Here is a 23879-nt window from a genome sequence, read left to right as displayed (position 1 = left end):
CCAGACCTCATTATAGATGGTTGTGAGCCACCATGTGTTTGCTGGGAATTGAACTCAGGACCTTTGGAAGAGCAGGCAATGCTCTTAACCACTGAGCCATCTTTCCAGCCCCCTCTCTGCTTATTTTTTGAGATACAATCTATCATTGAACCTGGAGCCCACGATTCAGCTGGAATGGCTGACGAGCAAGCAGCAGTGGCACTTTGGTCTCTGCCGCTCCAGCTAAAGGCAGACGCGACAGTTCCCAGGTTTTCCATGGCTGCTGGATCTCAAACTCAAGCCCCCCTGCTCAAGTACTTTACCTAGTCTGAGCCCTCTCTTCCCAGCTGCTCTGCGCCTGGCGATGCTGCCTCATCTCTTGTGCTGTCCTCTCAGATGCAGCGACTGTGATGGGACCCTGGGTGAGAAGAAAGAAATGTAGGTTTTAGTTGTCACTTCACCCCTCTTGGGTGTCAGCATCATTGCTGTGGACTCTGTAGAAGTGTGAGCAGCCTTCAGCAGCGTGTGATACAGTTGCAGTCGGAAGGCAAGGCATGACAAGATTTTAAAAGTGTGGTTGCAATTTGGAAATTAGGCAAAAAAGAGGAGATGGTAGATCAGCACTGGAGAGAATTTTGAGGCCATTCTTATCAGTCAAATAGATCTTTAATAGTTAGTCAAATGGCCATCCTTTAGACTTACTCAGCAGGATGATGCTGTCATTTCTGCTTAGTGGGTGCTAAGGAGAAGCACATTACTATAAGCTTATGCACAAACCCAAAAATGACAGAAAATAGCTTTGAAAATTTACCAACAACTGAATACTTATGTAATCAGAATTGTATTTGACAAATGCTAAATTTTCTTAAGCGTGCCCAGCGTCTCTTTCTGCCGCCTTGTGTCTTCAGATCACTCGGGTTTTGATTTCACCTTCACCTTTTCCTGTTCTTGGCTTAATTGTGCAGGCTCTGCCTCAGATGCCATGAAAGGCCTGATTATACTATGAAATAAGCCTTTTGATCCCTTTTTCAATTTGCCACTTGTATTGGAGCCATGCACAGCACATGCTTAGCTGCCAAATGGCTGAACTTCCAAATGATGGTTGACAGAAAGCGCAGGTTCTGGTCCTGTTGAGGTTGTTGAGAGTGCAGCCCATGTGTTTAGGTGGAGACTACTGGGAGGTTCCAGTGCTTATAAAGACGCAATACCAGTTAGTTTCCATTTTACTCTCCATTATATTCTGGGTTCTAATTTGGAAGGCACAAACAAATACAAAAAAATTGCTAGCCTTGAGCTTGCAATCCTTCTGCCTCATCCTCCCAAGTAGCTGGTATTTTATAGGCTTGCACCTGACTTTAGACCACCATATTCACAATAGAAAATGAGATAACATAGTAATGCTTGAATTGCAAGACCTTAACATAGGAATAAGCCTGCATAATACACAAGGGTAATCATGGCAGACAACCAAATCTGACCTGCCACCTGTTATACTGATTAATCAATTTGTAAATTTTTGAAACTAGGCAGAGTGGTGTATGTTGATAATCCCAGCACTTGGAAAAGTAAAGCAGGGAGTTTGCTCTGTATAGTGAGCTCCAGGCCCTCCTAGATTACATGGTAGGACTATCTCAAAACAGAAGAGAACAGTCTGTTTGTTGTCTGCGCCTGGGTCTTCCCTTAGCATCTCCATGGCAGAGCTCACAGATGTGGACCACTGCCCAACTGTTAGTTCATTTTGCTTTTGTTGTTGTTGTTCTTTGAGGCAGGGTTTCTCTATGTAACTGCCCTGAAGGTGGAATTACAGATGGCTGGTTGTTGTCTGCTATGTGGATCCCAGAAGTCAAACCCTGATTCTCTGGAAGAGCAGCCAATTCTCTTAACTGCTGACCATCCCTCCAGTTTTACCCATCTTACTAACCCCTCTTTGTGTTTAAATTACATTTATTATGTGCGTGCTTGCGGTGTGTGCGTGTGCACGCATGTGCAGACACTGTTCAGATATTGAGATCAGAGGACAGCTTACAAGAGGTGCTTCTCTTTACCATGTTAGTTTTGGGTTGTGAACAAGATCATCAAGTGCCTTGGCCTGCTGAGTCATTTCACCTCCCAGTATTATTGTTCCTTTTGGTTCTGATGTGCACCAGTCCCCAGTGCTGAACTCTGTTCATAGCAGATACAGTGTGTCTGTTTGCTGCTAACTCTGAGTATATGTCGGCTAGATAAATGCAAAGTTAGTTAAATGCATGGATACTAGATCTGGAGGGATGCTTATAAGCAGGTTCAATTTGTATTGTTCTCCTGCAATTTGTTTTTAAGTCCCAATTGCCCATCTTGAAAAATGTTCAACATACTTTATTTATTTGATGTGTGAAATGATACACTTCCAAGTTAATGTAGTAGCAATGTAGGACTAATTGTTATAGTTTAATTACAGGTTAGTATTAATAGGAATGGTCTCTCGGTATGTGTATATGGGGTTTAGTACTGATAACATTATAATGAAGAAAATTCCTTGATCCTGAACAAACCAGTGGTCACCTTAAATTGAGTTCCTTCCAACTTGATTATAAAAGATATTATATATTTACTATAGAAAATCTGAGGATAAAGCAAAACAATAATAATTAATAGTAATACTAAAATAAATTAGGTATTTAGTAATTACCCCATGACCAAAAAGAAAATCACTGTTGCTATTATGATCTAGTTCTTTCTGGTCTTTAGTTTACTTTATTTCTGGTCTGGTTACTGTTGCATTCATTTATTGGATTATGTGATAAAGAGTTTTATGTCTTATTTTTGTTCTTAACATCCTATTCTATTCTGACTATTTTCCCATGTGTTTCTTCCTTCAAGAAGGAAGTTGTGGGTGTAAAGCAGAGAGTTTGGCGCTGGGTGATTTCCCTTGTACACTGTCGATACAGCCTCATGCACAAGTGCCTTTCACTGAAGCTAGGCCACTTTTGAATTTCACGGTTTTTGATAAATTATATAGTTCGGGTAGTTCCTTTTTACTTTAAACGGGTACTGACCTTGACTTCACTATTTAACCTGAGGATAACCTTGTATTGTGATCCTCCTCTATCCGCGTCTCTGTACCTGGATTACAGGCGTGTCATCACTCTCTGACGTGTGTGGTGCTGGTGCTCTGTGCATGCTGCCAACTGAGCTATCCCAGCATTTTGAACATTTTACGTACTGTGAATTGTTGGTCTGTAGCCCTGTATGTTTTAATAGCGTTAGCTGTTACTTTAAGTATTCTCTACAGTAAGTATACTGAGTAGTTCTTTGGCACACTTGAGCACAGCCTCTGAAATCTGTTGGACCTTGCATGGCTCTCACTTTCTTACTTGTTCTCGTACACTTTTAAAAGGGCATTGATGGGGGCACAAGCGGTGGTTCGGGGAGTAAGAGCAGGCCCTGCTCTTGCAGTGGACCTGAATTTTGTTCCCGGTATCTAGGCCAGGCAGCTCATAACTGCTCATAACTACAGCTTGAGGGATTTGATGCCTTTGCCCTCCTTCCATGTTTGCAAACACATAAACGGAATTAAAAATAAGAAATAAGTATCTTTTAAATTGTTAATTTTTGTTTGTTAGTTTTACATTTAGGCTATAGATAATCACGATTGCAGTTTGTTCAATTAGATCAGCAGGCATTTTACGCGCCCTGTAGGTAAATAATCTGTGATTCTGCCTCTGAGCGGTTAAGTCTTAGACTAGTTGAACAAATAAATGTGTGGATAAATAACTAGGTTTCTGAGTAGTAAGTGCTGCGAAAAACATACATCTAGCAACATGTAATAAACACAGGACATCATTCTTTATAGAGCAATACAGAGTTAAAGCGTAAATAGAATGGATGTTAATTGGACTTGAAAGTTTGAACATTTTGTCCGTAATATGGTCATTATATCAGCCAACCTTGAGAGCTTACTTAGACTGCTTCTGTAGACCCTCTGTGTGATAGTGTACTTGCATAATACATATACATGATGTATACAGATAGCTGGCAGATGGCTGCAGATATGCAGACTATTTGCAAGTATGAATAAGGACAGCCAGTGACATACTTGCCTGACCTGCCCAGTGCTCTGGGTTCTGTCCTTGCAGACCATCAGCGAAAAGTGCTGATGTTTCGGTGACAAAAATAGGACAATATGACCCCAACTTTGTGGAAAATATGCAGCGATAGATAGATAGATTGATAAGGTAGATGGACAGACGGACAGATGGAGCGACCTGAAAGCATTATCAGTGATTGCCTGTGACCATCAGGCTCATGGGTATTTTCCTTTGTTTCTTTTCATTTTCCCTCCACAGTGCTCATTGCTTTGATGACCTGAAATACTCAATGACTCACACATAAGAACATTTCTCACTTAATTAAAAACAAATTGACCTTTTGGGAATATTTTATGAAGCTTTTCTATTTCATCTTTCTGAGATAGCCCTTGAGTTGGAATAAATTATTGAACTGTTTAAACATTTGCATTCCTTCAAGAACACTGAAGCTAAACGTAGAAAGCAGAAACCTAAGTCTATATTTTAATATCTACAGATTGTGACTCACAAAATATCCTATTACAAAAGACTTCAGCTTGAAATTGAAATAAGTACTGTAATTGTCTAAGATGTTTGTAACCTAAGAACTTCCGGTCATGTGAATTCTTTTCTGGTTCTAGAGGAATCGAAGGAAAATGGAAAGACGAAAGGTGATGGGCAGCCAGGAGATCCCATCAAGCGTTCTGTGGCCAATGTTCTAGAAGAGACAGCTGTGAAGACTGAAAAGGAGGAGGAAAAGGAGCTCGTGAAACTGCCTGTCATTGTAAAGCTCGAAAAACCTCTGCCAGAAACAGAGGGGAAAAAGATCATCAGAGAGGAAAGCGATTCCTTCAAGGAAAATGTCAAACCCATTAAGGTAGAAGCGAAGGAATGCAGAGTGGACTCCAGGGATCTCAAGGGCAGCTCGGAGAGACTGGGCACACAGGAGCCTGAGCGAGTAGACTTTGGTGGCAATATCCGATCATCTCAGGACGTCCCAGAGAAATCTTCTGAGGAAACAGAGAAGCTTAGAAATGACCAGCAAGCCAAGATACCACTCAAAAAACGTGAAATTAAGCTGAGTGATGATTTTGACAGACCTTTGTGTAAGTCAGCTACTCCAACAAAAGAATTTTTGAAAGAAGAAATAAAACAAGAGGAAGAGACTTGTAAACGGCTGTCTGCCTCCAGTGCTCTGAGTCACGAAGGGAAACAGCTAGTGAATGGGGAAATTAGCAATGACAAGCTAACTCCAACTCTTAAGCCAGAACAAATGGAGACACAGCTTTGTGAGACAAAGGAAGATGGTTCTAGCATCCCCTATAAGGACGGAAATGCTGTCATGGAGGGAAATGGTGCCGAGAGCTTCAATTCTGTCTCAGCAAGCTCAAAGATAAGTGAGCTTGAGAAAGAAGTCCCTTCAGGAAATGATGTAGATAGCTCTGTGTCTACCGTAGAGAGCCTCAGTCAGAAGGGATGGTCAGAGGAGTCTGCGCCTCCAAATGTGGAAATGCCTCTTGAGCCTTCGGAGACAGCGACTGATCTCTCTTTAAAACCCTCGCCATCTGCCACTGAATCCTGTACGGCGAAAGTCGAAGAGAAGGCCCCCAAAAGTAAGAATGAGACCCACACTCCAGGCATAGAATGCCCGGAAGAAGTGGAGAAGGCCAAGAAGACTGTTGCTGATAAGGAAAGGCTGAGTCCAGTACCCAAGGAGGCTGTCAGGAGTCCTCGAGACTCAGAGAAGCCAGGTCCTTGTGACGTGACTGAAACTTCCCTCCCACCCGAGATGACTGGCCCCAAGGAGAAACTGGCTTCAGAAAAAAAGGAATGTCTAGATAGAGGGTCAAGTGAAGGCCAGTCCCTGGAAAATTCAAGCCCAGAAATTCTAAAAGAGGATTCTGAGTCCAGGCAGGTAGAAACGGCTAATCTGGACACTGTCCAGGCTTCTGGCGTGGAGGGTACTTCTGAGACCAGGAAGGTAGAAACAGCTAGTCTGGACAATGTCCAGGCCTCTGAGACAAAGGGCTCTGCACAAAAGAACAAATTCAAATATAAGTTAGTTCCTGAAGGAGACAGCACTGCTTCAGAAAACAGAGAGATCACCTCTGAAAGGCAGAAGGAAGGCATCAAGTTGACAATTCGGATATCTAGTCGGAAGAAGAAGCCAGATTGCCCCCCACAAATTGTAGACTCTGAAAGCAAGGAAGAGAAGGTGGGGAAGGAAGAAGAGAAAACAAGCGTGGGGCGTACTTTAAGAAGGTCTCCAAGAATATCTAGACCCACAGCGAAAGTAGCCGAGATCAGAGATCAGAAAGCTGATAAGAAGAAAGGGGAAGGAGAAGATGGAGTGGAAGACGAGCCAGCAGCTTTGCAGAGAACAGACAAGAAGGATCACTTGAAAAAAGCAGAAAAGGATACAAGTTCTAAAGTGAGCAAGGTAAAACTTAAAGTTTTCAGGGTAGAAAATTTCAAACAACTTTATTAGCCTCTGTATTTGATGTGTGCATGTGGGGGTCAAAGAGCAACTTGCAAGAATCTTCTCAACTTCCACCCTTCACAGGGGTCATGTTTAGGGCCATCTAGTATGTCAGCGCCTTTACCACTGAGCCATCGCACTGGCCACCAAGTTTTCAGTTAGATATTCTTTTTGCATGTGTATGTGTGCGATGTATGTATGCATTCATGTGAAGGTGCATGCGTGTGAACACTGGGTGGCTTCATCCATCCCTCTCCCTCTTTGTGAGACAGCTTGAAGCTCAAGGATTCAACTAGGCTTGCTCGGCAGCTTCAGCAGCCCCTCTGTCTTTGTTCTCAGCCCCGGACCCCAGGGCTACAGGTGCAGACTGCCAGAGCCAGTGTTGTGATACGTGGGTTCTGCACGTCCAAACTCAGGTCTGCAGGCTAGAGTACCTGACATTTTACTGAGCCATCTTGAGAGGCTTGTGTTCGCCATTTTAATGAGAAAGCTAATGTGGATCTAATTGTTTATAGATTTGCGTTGAAATAGCCACTCTGAGACAACTATTCCTTGCCTTTCAGTAGATATCCATCTCCACACACAACATTTCAGACCAAATTGTGTTCTCTCTTGGACATCTTGTTCTGTGGGTACACTCTATAAGCGGTTCCACTACTCCTGAGTCTGTAGAGTGCTAAAATGAGCCCCGTGTGTATCTGGTAACAGTGGGGTATGCATTGTTTTGTTCCTTTTTCCAAGAGTTCTTGTGTATGTTTATGAACGTTTGTTCATAAAATTTTTACAATAATTGGATCACACCTATTTGTTGTGCTGAATTTTCCACTCCACAGTCATGTCTTTATTCTTATGTCAGGAGTTACAGTCTGCTTTGATTTCCTAGTGGCCACATAGTTTTAATAGTGTGGATATACCTCAGTTTATGTACTCACTCCCTTATTGATTGACATTTAGGTTGTTTCCCATTTTTCGCTATTACAGGCAATGCTGCAGTGAAGATCATTTGGACAGAAGTGAGTATTCCTTTAGAATAGACTCCTAGAATTGGAATTACTGGGTCAAGGGGCATGTGTATTATCAAATTGAAAGTTACTGTCACACTGCCCTCCAGAAGCCCTGTTAGTGAACCACCCCGTACCAGTTTGCCAGCGTCCCCATTTTCTCATCAGTTTTACAGGCAGGGAATTTCTCTTCTACGGCCTTCTTAGTTTTCAGCATGCTTTAGTCCCTGGGAGTCTGCTGCTCCTTTTCTCATTTAAATGGCCAGGTTATTATCCACTGTCAGTCATTTGCTCCCTGAAGTACGGGATTTTTAATTCTTTTGAAAACCTTTTTTCTTTTGTTGGAATTATTGTGTTCTTTCCTAGAGACCTGTAGCATAGCAGTGAAGTAGGAAGAAAGACTGAAAATAGGCGATAAACGGTGGAGCGTGTTTATTGGGACCTTTATATGCAGCTCTGACCTGCTTCAAAAGTTAGTTTGTAATTTATAGGGTTATAGGCTTGTGTGTGTGTGTGTGTGTGTGTGTGTGTGTGTGTGTGTGTGTGTGTGTGTGTTTATGTGAGTGTTTTGTTTTGTGGTTTTTCAAGACAGGGTTTCTCTGTGTAACAGCCTTGGGTGTCATAAAACTCCCTTTATATTGTCCAAGCTGGTATCAGACTTAGAGAGATCCTTCTGCCTCTGCCTCCCAAGTGCTGGTATTAAAGAAGGGCACCACCATGCCCAGCCTTTTAGAGTTTAATTTAAAAAAAAAAAAAAAAAGTCTGTCAGTATATCTTCCTGCTATTGATAGAGCCTTTAACTGTACATGGCCTTTGACCCAGAATCCTGTTCAAGGAATTTATCCTAACCACAGAGATGGATGTGCATTAACATCTATGAGGCTGCATTGTGAAAGTGTAAAGATGGGAAACAACCTCCCAGATGTGGGAATAAGATTATATAGCTACCTTTGGCATATCCGTCAGACATAATGGTCATTATATAATATAATCCCATTTTAAGATCCCCAAATACAGAAAAATATTAATGAAAGCATACCAAAACTTATTAATAGACAGATCTGATGACAAGACTATAACATTTTTCATTCTTTTCTTTCTGTATCAGCTAAATGTTCTCCAAGGGACATGTGGTCTGAAAAAAATTCTTATGTCCAATTGTCTCATCTTTTGGTTTCTATAAGGTAAAACCTAAAGGCCGAGTCCGCTGGACTGGTTCCCGGACGCGTGGCAGGTGGAGATACTCCAGCAACGACGACAGTGATGGCTCTGACAGTGAGAAGTCCTCTGCGGCCTCGGAGGAGGAGCGGGGCAAGGAGAGTGAGGAAGCCGTCCTTCCAGAGGATGATGAGCCCTGCAAGAAATGCGGCCTCCCGAACCACCCAGAACTAGTATGTACCTGCGCTAGTGAGCGGTGCTCAGCTCACGGCTTGGCTGTGGCTATTGCAGGGACCTACTGCCTTTAGGTTTGATTGCGATTTGAATTTTGTCTTGTTTTGTTTTGAAACAGGATCTCACTGTTAGCTCTGGCTAGCCCAGATCTCATTAAGTTGGTAGTTGAGATTAACCCTTGTCTTCCATTCCCATTACTGTGATAAAGCCTAGGAAACATGAAAAAGAAAGTTCATCTTTCTGTGAGCTGTGGTTCCAGAGGGTTAGAGTTAAAGACGCCACGTGAGAGCCTGGTGATGGGAGGCTCCCAGTTGGGAGATCCCAGTTCTGTTTGCTGTTGTCGAGAGAGTGACATTAGAAACTGAAACTCTATAGCCTGCTGTGTTTCGTATGTCTGAGACTAGAAGATAATTCCAAATCAAAATTAGAAGCAATAGCTGGACAGTGGTGGAGCACGCCTTTAGTCCCAACACTCGGGAGGGAGAAGCTGGTGGATCTCTGTGAATTCGAGGCTGGCCTGGTCTACAGAGTGAGTTCCAGGACATCCAGGTCTACACAGAGAAACCCTGTCTCAAAAAAACAAAAAGAACAAGATTGAAGGGATAGCAATCCATTGTTGTATTTGTAAGATAAATGGCCCTGTTCTCGGTGAACAGAAAGGCAATAGATTCAGTAAACTTAGAGCTCTTCTAGTTGTTTTTGGTTTTGGTAAAGTAATGGATCTGTGCCTGAGACTTGGAAATTCTTTTTTTGTTTATATTTTTGTTTTGTGGTTTTTTTTTTTGAGATAGGGTTTCTCTGTGCAATAGCTTCAGCTGTCCTAGAACCTGCTTCATAGACCAGGCTGGCCTTGAATTTTCAGAGTCCTCCCAAGTGCTCCGATGACAGGGTTGTGCCAGCTATCTGGCGGAAATTCATAGGTAGTTGCTCAGTGAGATTTGTGGCTTTGTTGTGGTGTAAGCAAGTCTCCTTATAGAAGTAAATGAAATTGTCAAGTTTTATTTTTAATTGTCTTAGTTTGAAATTTAGGTTATTTTTCTGTAGAAACAATGTGATGAGTGAAGTTGGGTGCCTGCCTCAGTCCACACACGCCAGAGCAACTGAGTTTACAGTTGCCGTACTCCTCTGATGTAAGTTGGTTCTTAACTTTAGACGTTGAGAACAAGTGGTGACTCTGTATTCTACAGAGCAGGAAGGAGGTAGTTTTTCAGCCTTTACTCTTTCTTGTGTGGAATGGGATAGAATTTCAGAAAGAACATGTATACTTGAGTTGAACAAATAGAGAACATAGGCAATAGGAGCCGTCCCCTTCCTTTAGTAAGACCAGTGGTGGAATGAACCCTGTGATGCAGGATTAGGGTTGGAAGAATTGTAATGAGTTCATTTTAATATAGGTAGAAATGCAGGCGTGTGTGTGTGCATACATATGCAATTATTAACTACTTAATATGCTCTTCTCCGAGAGAACTTAATACTAGTGGCAGGCCATTGCAGTAAGTGCTCAGACTTCCCAGACCTTGGCTTCTAAATTCATCTAGATAGAATAAAGCAACCAGGGTTTCTTTATTTTATTAATTCTCATCCAGTGGGAGGTGTGTAAGATGTGTCGAGAGCACCCTGTACCTGCCAGGAAGTAACAGTGCTTCACAAACAGAAAATCTGATACAGACAGGCCCCAAGGACGCAGAAAGAGCTGTGGATTCATAGCAGGAACTGCTCCAAGAAATGAAACAGTAGATTTTAATTACAATTCAAAGAAGAAGAAATGTTTCTTAGTTCATACTGACAGGAATAGTTGAGTAGACCAATGAGTAGTGGGAGGAACTCCAGTAGCTTAGGAGGTCTAAGGAGACAGAGTTCAACAGACATCACTGTTTGGAAGCAGAGCTGGGGAGAGAGAGAGATTTACATAACTCGATTGTGTAAAAGGAGCGGAGGGCTGTGTTTCGCTGCCCAGATCCCCAGCTAGTTTACAGCCGAAATAATTACCCAGAAACTGTATTCATTTAAACACTGCTTGGCCCATTAGTTTCAGCCTCTTATTGGCTAACTCTCACATCTTGATTAACCCATTTCTAATAATCTGTGTAGCACCACAAGGTGGTGGCTTACCGGGAGGATTCTAACCTGCGGCTGTCTCGGAGAGGAGAGTCATGGCGACTACCTTACTTCCCTTCTTCCCAGCATTCTGTTCTGTCTACTCCACCCACCTATGTTCTGACCTATCAGGCCTACCAGTTTCTTTATTAATTAGCCAATGAAAGCACCAGAAATACATAAGACTCTCCTACATCATGATTGTATCTTACTTTAAAATAGTTACAAATTTACTAGCTACTATAGTGATTTTGATTTATATCCCTAAATCTTCTGGTACTCCTAGCCCTAGAAAACTTCAGCCTCTTTCTTTGAACATCAGCTAGATCTGTTTATCCTTCATTCTGTGTTGTTGCTGTTCATGTGTTGTTATGGTGATTTGTGTGCATGGTATTCTGTGTTGTTGTTGTTGTTGTTGTTCATGTGTTGTCACTGGTAATTTGTGTGCATGTTGTTCACATGAAACTTCTTTCCTAACTCATGGGTTGGTTTTTTCTGCCCTTGTGTTCCTAGCAGTAGACTACGGGCATTAGCCAGAAGGTCCAGTGGGCTTTATTTTGAGTATGGAAAATAAAGTGTAACTTCTAAGTAGAAAAATAAATAGCTACTTCTTTAACTAAGTGATCAAAATTAATATCATCAGTAATAATCTGTATTGCTATCATATAGTCCTTGGGTAGTGGTTTGAATAAGAATGACCTTATAAAACCTGGTATGGTGGCGCACACCTTTAATCCCAGCACTCAGGAGGCAGAGGCAGGCAGATCTCTGTGAGGTTGAGGGTAGCCTGATCTACAGATTGAGTTCAAGGACAGCCAGGGCTACATAATGAGTCCATGTAGAAAGAAAAAGGAGTCGTGCTAAGTTTACGGGCTGAAGAAATGGATCAGCAGTTTAGACCACTTACTGCTCTTCTGGAGGACCCCGTGTGTTAGCACATAACTATTTGTATCTTCATTTCCAAGGGATTTCGTGCCCTCTTCTGACCCTTACTGTCACTGCACACAAATGGTGCACATGCATAGAGGCAGACACACACATGCACATTAAGTGAATACATGCTTTTTAAAAAGAAGAATGGCTCATCTAGGCTCATGTATTTGTATGTTTAGTTACCAGATAGTGGAAGGATTCGAAGGATTATAAGGATTAGGGGATGTGGCTTTGTTGGAGCAGGTGTGGTATTGTTGGAGGAAGCATGTCACTGGAGTCCAAGCCCAATCTTTCTTCCTGCTGCCTGCAGATGAGGATATAGAACTCTCAGCCCCTTCTTCAGCACCATGCGTGCTGCTGCTGCCGTGCTCTCTGCTGTGATGATGGACTGATCTCTGAATCTTTAAGCTGGCCCCTAAGCTTTTCTATAAGAGTTACCTTGGTTGCGGCGTCTCTTCACTTCAGCAGAACATTGAACTAAGACACCTTGATGCGACAGAATGAGCAGAGCGTTCTTCTTTCAGACACGGATCCCAGCATAAACATTTGGAAACAAACCCAAATTCAGAATTGTTTTTGAAATGTTTGGTTTCTAATATTCTGCAGACTGTCAAGGTTTTACACATACACGCGCGCGCGCATACTAAACATAGAATGAGAGTAGGGAAATGTAGTCAAGTGCAGTATAGTCTAATATTCTTGGATTTGTGGTCAGAAAAACAGCAGTGTTGTTGGGAAAGGTCTTATGAAACCTACTGTGTTGGTGCTCAGCTTTAGTTTTGGCAGATATGGGCAAGATTTTAGCTTTGTAACTGGGCATGCTGGCACATACCTCTAACCGTAACATTTGGGGGTGGGAGCAGGTGGATTGAAACTTTGAGGCCAGTTTATATCAAGACCGCTTCTCAAGGAAAAAAAGCGTTGTAGCCTTGTGGAAAGTTGAAGGAAAAACATCTGAGGATACTTGTAATATCTCTGTAATCCACCTATAAATCTAAACGTGCTTCCAAGGAGATACTTTTTTAGGTAAATTATTACCAATAGCCTGTAGCTGCTTTTAAATAACTGGCTGTCTAGACTTCCTCGCAGTAAACTCTAAAGGTAAAACTAGTTGTTAGTGTCTGAGCAGGGTGAGCAGGGCGGCTCTGACCCTTCTAGTCCTTTCCTGTGCATCAGACACTTCCTTAGCTGAATTTTCAGAAAGAAGAACTGTATTTCTTATGTGTAGGTAATTGAAATGCATTTAAAATAGAAATATTTTATAATTCTCTACATGCTAGTGTACTTTATGATACTTGAACTTTAAAATTCTGTTATAAAGAATGTAAGATTACCCTTATGGCAAACTAAAAATTGATTCCAGTTCAGAAAAAGGGCTTACTGTATTTCACTAATTTCTACATCATGAAATTTTCTTAGGTTGTCAAAGGGAATGCTTTTTAATTTTTAAATTCTTTTTGTTTTGTTTTGTTTTGTTTTCTGTTTTTATGTGACAGGGTTTCTATGTGTAGCCCTGGCTGTTCTTGAACTTGCTTTGTGGACCAGGCTAGCCTCTGACTCAGAGATCCACCTGTCTCTGCCTCCCTGGTGTTGATTAAAGGCCGTGCACCACCACCACCCAGTCCAACTCAATATTTTAAAAAAATCATTTTCTACCACTAAGTGTCATTTATTTCATTCCTTGTCTTTATGCAAACACCAGACGTTCATGGTAGTGTATTAAGAAGTACTGAAATGTCAGTCTTCATGAGGAATGGTGTCATGGCTGTACAAACTCAGCACTGTGGAGGCTGAGGAGAGGGAGGGAGGGAGGGAGGGAGGGAGGGAGGAAGGAAGGAAGGAAGGAAGGAAGGAAGAGACCATTATTTTAACAAGATGCAGATGGGTTGACATTACTGTGGTTTATTTCAGATTCTCCTGTGCGATTCCTGCGACAGTGGCTACCACACCGCCTGCCTCCGGCCCCCACTGATGGTCATCCCCGATGGGGAATGGTTCTGCCCTCCTTGCCAGCATGTACGACCCCGCCTAGTTCTCTCTCCAGCCCTCAGTTTGATATTCAATGCCTTACTAATACTTTTTAGCAGTCATAAATGCCTTCCTGTTCAAAGCAGTTGTTAGTAGTGTCTGCCTTTCTTTGGGTCTCTACCTTCTATTCTTATCTTAGCCTTGCCTTCTGTCTTCTAGAAGACGTCTGGCTTTTGTAAAACCATCTGTTTTCTACTCACATTTATAATAAATATAAATAACTCCAACTTTTTATGTGTGTGTGTATATATATGAATGAAAGTGAAATGAATGTTTCTGTAGTTTACCCCATTTTTAAAATCTCACTTTTCATTACTGTATCTCTTTTTGTTGCTAGCACTGGAAGATATATCAGTCTGTTCTGTATTGATTCACAGAGTTTCTTGTAAAACCAGACAACAATAGATTTCTGTTGGCTGCACCAATTGGATACTTTGTTTTACAAGACCAACTTTATTTTGCTTTCACCATAATGTCTTTATGCCGTTTCTGTAAAATTACTTGTCTTGCTTAGCATAGCCCAATGTGTGACATTTTTAATTCTCTGTTTTGATCCAGTAACCATGTAGCATTGTTTGTATATTCTTATATTGGCTTTATGCTTTGTCATATATACTTTTTTCAAAATTATTTTGATAGCCCTTTTCAATATAATCTTGTACTGAACAGTAAAGAATGAACAATGAAAGCAGGACCCGCACAGAACATGTCCTTTGTAGAGCCGTGCTTGTCCAGCCTGCTTTCATACTGAAGCACTGTGCGCAGTATCTGTGAAGTGGGTCCTGACCACCTTTTAAACAAAGCATTTTCAGTGCATAAGGCTTTTTATTATGAAGCTTATAAAAATAGTAGGGGCTGGAGAAATGGCTCAATGGTTAAAAGTGTTGGCTGTTATTCCAGAGGAACCTGGTTCAATTTCCAGCACCCACATGGCAGCTCATAACTGTATGTATTTTCAATTCCCTGGAATCTGACAGCTTCACACCAATGCCCATGAAGTAAAGATAAAATAAATAATAATAATAAGCCTTAAGATTAATAATAAGTTATGTAATGTATGGTTGTGTTGTTCAAAATAATATGTGTGTGTGTTATGTATGTGTATATATGTGAATGTGTTATGTATATATATTTATTTCTCCTTTAGAAACTACTGTGTGAAAAATTAGAAGAACAATTGCAAGATTTGGACGTTGCTTTAAAGAAGAAAGAGCGTGCTGAGCGAAGGTAAATTGATATATGTGTTAATGTTTTCCTTGGGAATTTGGCAGTAAAATCGTCTTGCAGTTTAGATGAACATAGCCATCTAAATCAATGACTGGCAGCCTATAGCAAGTCAAGTCTGGTCTGCTGCTGCTTTTGCACTGCCTTCTAGGGATGGTTTTCATGCTCATAAAACATTGCTATAGAATCATTTCATGATGTATGGACACACATAATATTCACATTTCTTTCTTTTTTTTCTTCTTCTTCTTTTTTTTTTTTTTTTTGGATTTTTGAGACAGGGTTTCTCTGTTGTTTTTGGTGTTTGTCCTGGAACTAGCTCTTGTAGACCAGGCTGGCCTCGAACTCACAGAGATCCACCTGCCTCTGCCTCCCAAGTGCTGGGATTAAAGGCGTGTTTCACCATCGCCTGGCGGATATTCACATTTCATACCCCATAAATAGACTTTACTAGAACAGTTTTGCTCATCTTTTTGTCTGTTTATTATGGCTGCTTTGGCACTACAACAGTGTAGTTGAGTAGCTCAGTAAGATCCGTAACTTCCCACACGTGAAATACTATGTGCCCGTTTACACACAGATTTGCCAACCCCCTTGTAGAATATCAGAGTCTGCTGTGGAGGAAATGTACTTAACTATTACTGAACACGGGAAATTATAAGATCTCACTCTAATTCATTTACTCACATTGTCTTTCCTGGTGGATCATTTCATTACTGATGGTCTGACACTGTTCTCATTGTGTCGCTGGACTGTAGTCTGAAACAGCTGGGATAGCTTCTTTCTTGTTCAGAATGAATACTGTAAGCTTATGGGTTTGTACTTTCTTGGTCATCCCATTTCTAAACATTCATTCAAATCCATGGCATACCCAACTGAAAAGAACAGATGAATATATGAATCTCACTTTCTACCAGACAATACAGAGACCCAATGGGATGAGAGACAGAATGATGTAATAAGGCCGCCTGTTTGTTTCCTGGCCGCCCAACCCAGAAATAACCACACAGATACTGTTTTAATTAAATCACTGCTTGGGCCATTAGTTCTTGCTTAATTTAACCCATCCTCATTATTTTATAATAATGTTTATTACCATAGACTTTTCCTCCCTCATGAGACAGGGTTTCTTTGTGTAACCCTGGCTGTTCGGGGAACTCACTTTGTAGACCAGGCTAGCCTCAAACTCACGGAGATCCACCTGCCCCTGCCTCCCATGTTCTGGGATTAAAGCTGTGCACCACTACTGCCCAACTATTACCATAGACTTTCAATTGTATACTACACTCAGAACATTACCCAGGACATCTAATTTGCAAACATCTAGTTTGTCTGACTTAATCAGAGTTAGCTTTCCAAATCTAACCACCTTGTCAACTCACAGTTTGTAGTTTGTCTATTGTAGTTCAAAAGCACAGCTTTCATATAGGTAAGAAAGTTTGTGCTTTTTATCAATACTGTTTACAATGATATTTTCATACAAGTTTTATTTATAGCAAATCTTATTTTGCTTCTTTGGTTTTGGTTTTAAGGAAAGAACGCTTGGTGTATGTTGGTATCAGTATCGAAAACATCATTCCTCCACAAGTAAGTTTCCAGTTTCTAGTATTTTTCAGAATTTTGTGTGTGACTGTTTTGCCTACATGTGTAGCCCGTGACCTTATACGTGCCTAGTGCCCACAGAGGTCAGAAGAGGTGCCAGATCCCCTGGAAACTGGAGTTAGAGATGACTATGAGCCACTTGTGGGTGCCAGGATTCGAGCCTGAGTCCTCTGAAGAGCAGCCAGGGCTTCCCCACTGAGCCATTTTCAGTCCAGGGCTTTTAGTGTTTTTAGAGGAGACGCTCTGTAGCTTCTAAAGTTTAACCCAGTTATATGCCATTTTAATATTTAACATGCCTGTTCTATTAAAGCACACGGAGAAATAACTTTTCAAATTATTATTTATAAATAGATAATTCAATATGATTATCATATTCAAACCAAATTATAGCTCATTGCTTTGGGGTAATGTTCTATTGTTTCTTTTGTTAATGGAGCAATTTGTGGTTAGCCTTATAATGTATGTGCATAAAATAGCTAAAGAATAGCTTGGGAATATTTTAATTTGGTACTATTGAAACTTTAATTTTTATTATAATTTCATTTCTTTGAAGAACTACCATTATTTCCATTTGTTAGTCTATAATTGAGCATACCTCATGAGTGAATGTACATGAAGTTTAGTTTGCAACTTGACTTTGTTGTGGTTTTGTTACTGCTGTTGATTTTAGATGAAGTCTGTATCCTGGCTAGCCTGGGACTCACAGATCTACCTCCTCTTTCTCTTATACGCTGGTTTTGAAGGCTGGGATCAGAGGTGTGAGCTACAACATCCAATGGTTTCCAGACGAAGTTTTCTGTTCATGATTAAATCACAGCCTTGAGTAGCTTGCCAAGTTGTTCTTCTTCAGTTTAAATGAAATCATCCCATGAATTCAGCATCTGTATCTAGTTTTCTGTCTTTCAAATTTAATTATTGGTTAAAAAATCGAATTGGGCCGGGCGCTGGTGGTGCAGGCCCTTAATCCCAGCACTTGGGAGGCAGAGGCAGGAGGATCTCTCTGGGTTTGAGGACAGCCTGCTCTACAGAGCAATTTCTAGGAATTCTGTTTTGAGGCGGGGAAAAAACCAAAAAACATTTAATTGGTAGAAAAATTTCATTCTGGTTATTTTAATAACAAACTGTTGTAAACTCAGAAATATACTAATTTCAACACATAAATCCGTTTTAATTTGTATAATTAGTTTTCCCCTCTATATTCATTGTGATAGATAATCTATAGTTTTTAGACCACGTGTGTTGCCTAGGTAGAATAATAAAGCTGCTAATTCCAAGGACTCTTCCTCTGTCATTTATTTTTAAAGGAACCAGATTTTTCTGAAGATCAAGAAGAAAAGAAAAAAGATGCAAAAAAATCCAAAGCAAACTTACTAGAAAGGAGATCAACAAGAACAAGGAAATGTATAAGCTACAGGTAGAAAATAAAAGAAAGTTATTAGAGTCCTTGTTCCTCATGACTATTTCCGGTTCTCTCAGCACTCTGCTTTGTAACTGATGTGTGTCACTTGTGTGCAAGGTCATATGTCCATATACCCATACACACACACACACACACACACACACACACACACAAAGCATTTTTTAAAATTTATTTATTTATTATGTATACAGTATTCTGTCTGTGTGTATGTCTGCAGGCCAGAAGAGGGCACCAGACCTCATTACAGATGGTTGTGAGCCACCATGTGGTTGCCGGGAATTGAACTCAGGACCTTTGGAAGGGCAGGCAATGCTCTTAATCACTGAGCCATCTCTCCAGCCCCCCACACAAGCATATTTACATGTCAAGATTTCTTAAAGAAATTCTTGATTTTGTTAGCCTGGCTAAGCTAGTTCAGCCTATGGTCATGTAAGTCCTAAACTAAGCCGCCTCTTTCTTATATAGCAATCTTAGGTATCATCTCTTGTTCCTTTTCTTTAAACCAGAGGAAATAGTCCTTTAAGCAAAAGTACATTTATCTAGTTGTAAATTTTGACCACACGTATATGAATTTCTACAGCAGAGTTATTTTCAATAGTAATGATACCTGGCTTTAACACTTTCTATGGAACAGTAACTTTGTCCAGATTTCTTTGCCATGTGACTTAAATGGTTAGAGTTCAGTCTGTAGGCCACAGCTAGCCCACCTGGAGGTTCTTGTTGACCGAGACTGTGTGCTTGTTTCCCAGCTGTCCATAACAACACAGAAGTTATTGTAACTTAAACACTGCTTGGCCTATTCCTATTATTTTGTACTTTAACACAAGGCTCATGGTTTCCTGGAAGGTTCCAGGGCGGCTGTCTCCTTTGTCAGCTACATGGCATCTCCTCAACTCCACCTTCTTTTCCCTCTATCTCTACTTCGAATTCCTGCCTTGCTTTATTCTGCCCTGTCATAGGCCTAAGTAGCTTCCTTAGTATTAACCAGTAAGAGCAATACATGTGCGGAAGGACATCACCTCAGGTTCTGTAGAGTCTGTATCCCAAGAATGGCTTTTATGTGTATAAATGATTGAAGCAAAGCATTTTATGAGCACCATATGTAAGGGATATTTCTGTGTCTGAAGGTTTGTCACATGGCCATCGGCATTTACTTGACATTTGATTTACAGTGGCACAGTTCAGGACTTTATAATCCAGAGAGCTAAAGTTTACTATCTGATCAGCGGTATTGGCTGTCTAGAGAATGTGTGAGTGTAGAGTGCCTTCCGTGCATGCTGATGTGAAAGCATGAAGGATCCACAGATCCAGAGGCTTTCCAGAGCCCAAGATCACAGTCCTGACAGACTGGTTCTGACTTTCCCAGGGCGCCTTCTCTGTGCTCACATAGCAGCCGTTCTAGGACGGATCTAATGTCTGCTTCTGTACGGATAGGGCTGTTCTCTTGCTTTAACTTCTCACGGCAGAGGAAACCAAGGCACCCTTGTTTTCTCATGAGTGACCTGTGCCATTAGACCATCACATATGAGTTGGGTGGGGACACAAACAGACTCTTGGAGCCACTTTGTGTAGGTTGTCTTTGGAAATCAAACACAGATACAGTACGCAATCTGATCACTGTGTTCATTTTAGGTTTGATGAGTTCGATGAAGCGATTGATGAAGCTATAGAAGATGATATCAAGGAGGCTGATGGAGGGGGTATGTTTCACGTTTATTCCTTTTCACGTATTTCCCCCAGCAGATTATTCCCCTCCCCAGTGCTAACACTGAATGAACTTGCTCATATTCAAAGTAATTTGCTTACATAGTGCTGGTGCATTACATCAGAACTGATTACTAATTTTTGTATGATCTAATACAAAATCTTAAATTCCTTTATTGATCAAACAATTTATATCTGGTTCTAATTAGAATATTCAGGGAATTTTCCTATTGTCTTTACAACAGCAAAGCCTCAAAATGTGTGGATAATCTGAATGACAGTATAAATGTGTTAACAATAAATTTACTCATTTAATTGCCTTCTTCACCCTTTCTTTGTTTCTTTTGTTTGTTTGTTTTTATGTTGTTTGAGAAAGTGTCACTCTCTGTAGTCCTGGTTGTCCTGGAGCTCTCTCTCTGTAGACCACGCCAGTCTTGTCTTTACAGAGATCCTCCAGCCTCTGTCTCCTGAGTGCTGGGATTAAAGACCTGCACCATGACCAGCCTTAATTGTCTTTAGAGTAGCACTATAGAAAACTCCTAAGGTTGTTAAAGTGTTATTTAGCCAGGTACTAATGCTCTGATGTAGAACTTTTTGGTTTCTACTTGATATTGTGAAATTTTCAGAATGGATTAATAAGCAGGTTTTGTCTTTTGTTTTTTTTTTTTTTTTAATAAAGAAACTGATATTATAGCCTTTTAGAATTGGGTCTTTTTTGTTGTGTCTTTTTGTTGTTGTTTTGTTTTGTTTTGTTTTTTAGAGACAGGCTATCTCTGTAGCTTTGGAGTCTGGCCTGGAACTCTCCCTCTAGCCCAGGTTGGCCTTGAACTCAGAGATCTGCCTGCCTTTGCCTCCTGAGTGCTGAGATTAAAGGCGTGTGCCACCACATCTGGCCAAATTTGGATCTTTTATTTACATCTTTATCAGGTTTTTTCTGTCCTGACTCAGGAAGATTCTTGAGCAAATTTTAACAGGTGTGCAGCTTCTTTTCAGAGTGGGGAGAGTGACGGCCGCTGGTCGGCTTTTGACTGCACCAGAAATCTCCGAGCTGCTTTCTTTACAAGATGGGTCGTGCCAGGCACTGGTGGCACATGCTTTTAATCCCAGCACTGCCTTGGACTGTATGAACACAAACACACACAATATAAAATGAAATCAAGAAAGAACTGAAGAACTATTTGAGGATCTAAACAGATGACCCCAGGATAAAATCTCTTGATTTTACAGAGGGCCTAGATCAGGTGCCCAGTACCCACTTTATAACTCACAACCATGTTAACTCTAATTCTAGGGAATTCAAATTTCTCTTTCGACCTTAGGTACCGGGCATGCATGTACTACACACACATACATGTAAGCAAAACACTTAGACAATACAATAAAGAGTATTGAGCCAAGTAAGCTGATATAAATCTGCAGATCAGGGGGACGCGGCATAAGGATCACAAATTCAAGACTGACCTGGGCTGCATAGAGTTTTTTTTTTTTTAACAGCCCTCCACCAAATAAGGCAATGAAGTAAAGGGGGGGCACCACTAAGTGATCTATCAAATCAAAATCTAGACACAGAGCCTCTGCACTGTGAACGTGTGTTTAGTAAGATAGGCATGTTAATTTTTTCTCTAGCCATTATCAGCTGACTGCATAGTTCTAAGGCAAATAAAGCAGATAAGAACTGCTTCTCGTATACATGGGATGGCTCGGTAAACATACAGTTACCTCTTCCTCTCAGGGGTCGGCCGAGGAAAAGATATCTCCACCATCACAGGTCACCGTGGGAAAGACATCTCTACTATTTTGGATGAAGAACGGAAGGAGAACAAACGGCCTCAGAGAGCAGCTGCTGCCCGCAGAAAGAAACGCCGGCGACTTAATGATCTTGATAGTGACAGCAACCTAGATGAGGAAGAGAGTGAGGACGAATTCAAGATCAGTGACGGGTATGGCCGGCCTCAAGTCCTGTTCCCTAGGTGCCACCTTAACACGGAGCCAGGTCCTGAGAGAGCCTTGGCTGTGCTAGGTTGTGGCTTTCAGTCTTTGTGTACATGGGCAATCTGGATTTTCAAGATATTTAAAATCAGATTTGAGATTCCTCATTTTGATTAATTTTAGATTAAAATTAAAGCTACGTTTCTGATTTTTTAATATTTAAAATTGTATTTAAATTTGATTAGCTATTATTGAAGTTTTATTTATTGACATGTTTCTTTATACTACCTTCTCTTACCCATCAGTGGTTTTTAATCAAGTGTGGAAAATTATAAAAGAAGTAAGTAGTTACTGTCTTCTGGTGCTCTTTAGCGGTTATAAGAGGCAGCTAGCCAATGTTAGCGCGTCTGAACCGTACTGTGGTGGTTCTCCTTTTCGCTCCATCGTGGATGTAGTAGGAAGTATATAAACCCCAGAAAAGGTGCCCTGCACTGCGTGTAACACAGATAAAGGGTACAGAAGGGAGCTGGCTCCCTATATAGTGGTCAGGAACCCTCACTGTAAGAATCACATTAGGATAAATATTCTGAGCAGGCCCGTGCATTTAGAGAGTTCTGGACGAGAGAAGAAAGCAACCTGAACAGACAAGCTCCTGCCCAATTTCAAGGAATAGTTAGAAAACTCCCTGAACAGAAAGAATATGGGGGTAAAATAGACAATGCTATGGTTAAGCCACAACCAGAACATAAAAAAAGAAAAATTATGGAGTAAGCCTTTTCTATTTCTCTTCTTTTGTCATGCATACAGATTTGAACTCTGTCCTAAAAATGTTTAAAAAAAAAGAATAACACCCAAAGGTTTGAGGTGTGAGGTAAAAAGATAAGTCTGATCTGGGTTATTGATGGTGAACATTCTCAGTCTCTGACTTACTTCCGTTCTTAGAAGTCTGATCTGGGTTATTGCTGGGTGAACATTCTCAGTATCTGATAGTTGAGCACCTGGTCCTGCCAGACTTACTTTAGTTCTTAGAAGCCATCTAAGATTGGGAGGACATCACCTGGACAAGTTGTTGGCTGGCATCTGTGTGCAGCATAAGTACCCCTCCCTCCCCATGGCTGACATCCCGTGCAGGACAAGTACCCTGTCCCTCCCCATGGCTGACATCCCGTGCAGGACAAGTACCCCGTCCCTCCCCATGGCTGACGTCCCGTGCAGGACAAGTACCCCGTCCCTCCCCATGGCTGACATCCCGTGCAGGACAAGTACCCCATCCCTCCCCATAAGTAGTCAACATTTTTATATTGTAAATGTATATATCAGGCTGGTAGATAGACGAAGAGGGGCTTGGAAAGTAATGGGCACTTTTGGATGTGTTGGATTTAAGATGCTCCCAGAGACCAGTGAAAGAAGTTTATGTGTGAAATTTAGCTTCCATTGGTCTTCACAGCTCCTACAAAGAGAACGGTAAGTGATAGGATATTTGTTTTATAGATGGAAGTTGACATAATTTTCCAAGTGTGCCTTTAAATATTACTTAATGTTTCATGGTTCATTACAGCTTGTGTTTGGAACTATGGAAACTGGTTTTCACTTCTAACTGTGCCTTTACAAACACTGAGTGCACCATTGTGACGTGTCCGGGTTTTCCTGCACAGATCTCAGGATGAGTTCGTTGTGTCTGATGAAAACCCAGATGAAAGCGAAGAAGATCCGCCGTCTAATGAGGACAGTGACATGGACTTCTGTGGCCGCAGACTGAGGCGGCATCCGTCTCGACCAATGCGGCAAAGCAGGCGCTTGCGGAGAAAAACCCCAAAGAAAAAGTATTCTGATGATGACGAAGAGGAGGAGGAGTCCGAGGAGAACAGTAGAGACTCCGGTAAAATACCTTCTGTTGTAGCGAGCAGCTCCATTGCTTTGTGACTTCCGGAGTTCCATGGCACTGGAATTGTCATTAGCTGTGACGTGGGCCCCTGCTGAGACACTGGAGTCCTTTTCTGATGACGTGATTGTCACTTTTTTTCCACACATAGCACATCTGAGAA

General features: G+C 41.2%; 1 protein-coding gene across 1 annotated transcript in view; it reads left to right on the top strand.

Annotated features, from left to right (window-relative positions):
* The window catches only part of Rsf1 (remodeling and spacing factor 1), a 96924-nt gene that overhangs the window by 62410 nt on the left and 10635 nt on the right, over window positions 1–23879 (top strand). The window contains exons 6-14 of the mRNA XM_048435112.3: window positions 4667–6465; window positions 8690–8896; window positions 13839–13943; window positions 15103–15182; window positions 16712–16766; window positions 18086–18195; window positions 19834–19901; window positions 21638–21845; window positions 23490–23713. Of these exons, the coding sequence (XP_048291069.3) occupies window positions 4667–6465; window positions 8690–8896; window positions 13839–13943; window positions 15103–15182; window positions 16712–16766; window positions 18086–18195; window positions 19834–19901; window positions 21638–21845; window positions 23490–23713 (2856 nt within the window). The remainder of the gene's footprint in view (window positions 1–4666; window positions 6466–8689; window positions 8897–13838; window positions 13944–15102; window positions 15183–16711; window positions 16767–18085; window positions 18196–19833; window positions 19902–21637; window positions 21846–23489; window positions 23714–23879) is intronic.

Source organism: Myodes glareolus, chromosome 24 (assembly GCF_982192425.1).
Source record: "Myodes glareolus chromosome 24, mMyoGla1.1, whole genome shotgun sequence".
NCBI classification, from domain to species: domain Eukaryota; kingdom Metazoa; phylum Chordata; class Mammalia; order Rodentia; family Cricetidae; genus Myodes; species Myodes glareolus.
Note: the sequence above shows the minus strand (reverse complement) of the source record. Positions and strands in the feature narration are given on the sequence as shown.